Source organism: Verticillium alfalfae, genomic scaffold (assembly GCF_000150825.1).
Source record: "Verticillium alfalfae VaMs.102 supercont1.3 genomic scaffold, whole genome shotgun sequence".
NCBI classification, from domain to species: Eukaryota; Fungi; Ascomycota; class Sordariomycetes; order Glomerellales; family Plectosphaerellaceae; genus Verticillium; species Verticillium alfalfae.
This window is the reverse complement of record NW_003315036.1, coordinates 945700-948533: the sequence shown is the minus strand read 5'-3', so window position 1 is coordinate 948533 and position 2834 is coordinate 945700. Positions and strand designations below refer to the sequence as shown.

The 2834-nt window shown below is 61.5% G+C and overlaps 2 protein-coding genes across 2 annotated transcripts in view; one reads left to right on the top strand and one right to left on the bottom strand.

The window, feature by feature from the left end:
• Positions 1–365: 365 nt before the first annotated feature.
• On the top strand, positions 366–2426 carry VDBG_02807 (xaa-Pro aminopeptidase I; the record flags this gene model as incomplete). The annotated part of the gene is made up of 4 exons (XM_003006622.1): positions 366–558; positions 629–897; positions 1005–1168; positions 1227–2426. The coding sequence occupies 4 exons, from the start codon at positions 500–502 to the stop codon at positions 2424–2426; spliced, it is 1692 nt and encodes a 563-aa protein (XP_003006668.1).
• A 236-nt stretch (positions 2427–2662) lies between these two features.
• Positions 2663–2834, bottom strand: part of VDBG_02806 (conserved hypothetical protein) — a gene marked incomplete at both ends in the record, with an annotated part of 1844 nt that continues 1672 nt past the window's right edge. Inside the window, one exon of the mRNA XM_003006621.1 lies at positions 2663–2716. Coding sequence (XP_003006667.1) covers positions 2663–2716 — 54 coding nt within the window. The remainder of the gene's footprint in view (positions 2717–2834) is intronic.

Here is a 2834-nt window from a genome sequence, read left to right as displayed (position 1 = left end):
AGGCGCGTGTACTTTCATACCTTCCTGGGTAGGTAGGTACAGCATACATGCATTCTATCGAGGCACCATATTCATATAGTAAATATGGGGCTCTTATGGACCGAGCCACCTCTCCAAGTAAGGAGTCAGGTACATATATGTAAGTATCCGGTACACTCTCCAGTGTTATCTGTTATCTCCCGTCGCCAAGGCCGTGGTCTTTCCTTTCTGGGAATCCCTCTCTGGGGAGACGAGTCGGTGAGATGGCAGCACGACGTACCATGCCACTTGACCAGCGACACTACCAATCCCCTTCCCCCCCAAAAGTCCCGCCATCGACGCATTTGGACGCATAAGCACAAGCTGATTTGCGAGGGAGCCAACTTTATTCCCCTGAGTCGTGGTTTCTATTTCTGGAGGCTCCGCACCATCCCACGTTGCTCATCTCGACGTCTCTTTGTCTGCCGGGTGAACTAGCTCGACCACGGCTGAACACCCAGCGCGCGCCACGCCATCCATCATGGCCTCGGGTGACAATGTCGACTACGAAGCCGTCATGGTGGATGAGTTTGATGCACTGTGAGTTTGGTACCCGTATGTGATGCCATGTCGGCCCTGCGGTGGCTCCTGATGCTGACCCTGAGCCCAGGAACATCGAGGTCAGGGTTTCGGCGGGCCCATCGTCTTCCGTGCCGGGTGCTGCCCTGTCAGCGCCGCGATGCCCCGGCATGAGAGCCTTGCCGCTGAAGGCGCCCGTCATGTCGACGCCTGTGCCGGCCGCCGCTCCGCTTCCAACGCCGCCTGCTGTGGACGATGGGCCATCTGCTGTGGGTGTGGGCAATGTGCCACCTGCTGTGGACGATGTGCCATCTGCTGTGGACGATGTGGTCATCCAGAAGGAGACAACGAAATATTCAGGTATGTTTCGCCTTGCACACCCTTTCTGGGTCTCCTTCTGGGTCTCCTTCTGGGTCTCCTTCTGGGTCTCCTTCTGGGTCTCCTTGCTGACTTTCCCTTCTCGCTAGCGAAACTCCATGCTGCCAAGGTGGCCGACGAGCTCAAGGCCAGCGCCGGTCTCGTCTTCCTGCCCGGCGAGCCTTCGCGCACCTACGAGTATTCGGACATGGGGCCGGCCTTTTCATCAAACGCCGCTACTTCTTCTACCTCGCCGGCGTCAACGTCCCTGACTGTGCCGTCACCTACGACCTTGCCGATGACCGCCTGACCGTCTGGATCCCTATGTCGAGCCCCGCAAGGTCCTCTACAACGGCCGCGTCCCCTCGATCAAGGACGTCCTCGCGGCCTCTGACGTCGACGAGGTCCGCCACATGCAGGACCTCCCGGCCTTCCTGCACGCCTACGCCCATCAGCACGACAAGGCCACCGTCTACCTCCTCGACGCCTCGCAGTCGCACCCGGCCCTCGTCGACAATGCCCGCGTTCACATTGACACCGCAGCGCTACGCCCGGCCATGGACGAGGCTCGCGTCACCAAGACGGCCCATGAGATTGCCCTCATCCGCGAGGCCAACGCCGTCTCCTCAGCCGCGCACCGCGCCGTCATGCGCCACATCCGCCGCTTCGCCTCGGAGCGCCAGGTCGCCGCCCTCTTCACCGCCGAGTGCACCGTCCGCGGCGCCCCAACCCAGGCCTACGCGCCCATCGCCGGCAGCGGCCCCAACGCGGCGACCCTGCACTACGGCGCCAACGACGAGCCCCTCGCCGGTCGCCACGTCCTCGTTCTCGACGCTGGCTGCGAGGTCAACTGCTACGCCAGCGACGTCACGCGCACCCTGCCCCTGGGCCCCACCGGCCACTTCACGCCCGAGGCCCGCCACATCTACGACCTCGTCGAGCGCATGCAGGAGGCCTGCGTCGCCGCCGTCGCCCCCGGCCTTCTCTACTACAGCCTGCATCTCAAGGCCAGCGCCATCGCCCTGCGCGGCCTGCTGCGTCTCGGCATCCTCAAGGGCGACGAGAAGGCCATCTGGGCCGCCGGCACCGTCGCCGCCTTTTTCCCGCACGGGCTCGGCCACCACATTGGTCTCGAGACGCACGACGTCACCGGCCGCGACCGGCTCCTTCTCGCCGCTGGCGAACGAGAGCCGCGCGCCAAGAGGGACGCTGTCTCGGCCGAGATGCTCGTCGGCCTGGCGGCGGCCGTGGCAACGGGACCGCCGTACCGCGGCAAGCAGATGCTTCGGCCGGGCATGGTCGTCACGGTCGAGCCGGGCATCTACTTCAACAAGGACTACATTGAAGGCTACTTCCTCCGCGAGGACAAGCACCGCGCCTTCATCGATCGTGACGTGCTGGCGAGGTATTACCCCGTCGGCGGCGTCCGCATCGAGGACTGCATCCTCGTGACGGACGACGGGTACGAGAACTTGACAAAGGCGCCCAAGGGCGAGGACATGCTGCGGATCATCCGGGGGGAGGCGCAGTGACGACAGTACACATGGGCTTTGTAGGCGTAGACAGCGTTGGCCATGGCAGCCTGAGCGGTTCGGAGAGATAATGGGAATACCTTCTGGGTGCTTCATTGGCTTCTGTTGACACAACATTGTGGGTTTTTCCCCCTGCGCTTCCTTCCATCGCAATGTGTGGTTTGTGAGGCTTGGACTCTTTGGATATGTACACGGTCTCTGTCTAGTTCACACCATGGTTTTAGGGCGCTTCAATCTCATTGCGTGCTTTGTGAAGTCTGGACTCTTTCGATATGTACATGGCCCCTATACTGTACAGGCGATCGTACCAGCCAACCGAAGAAAAGTACGCATCACCAAAATCAAGACAGTCGTTGAGAAAAACCCGAATATGCTTGTATGCTAAAAATAAGGCCTCCTTCCTGTGGG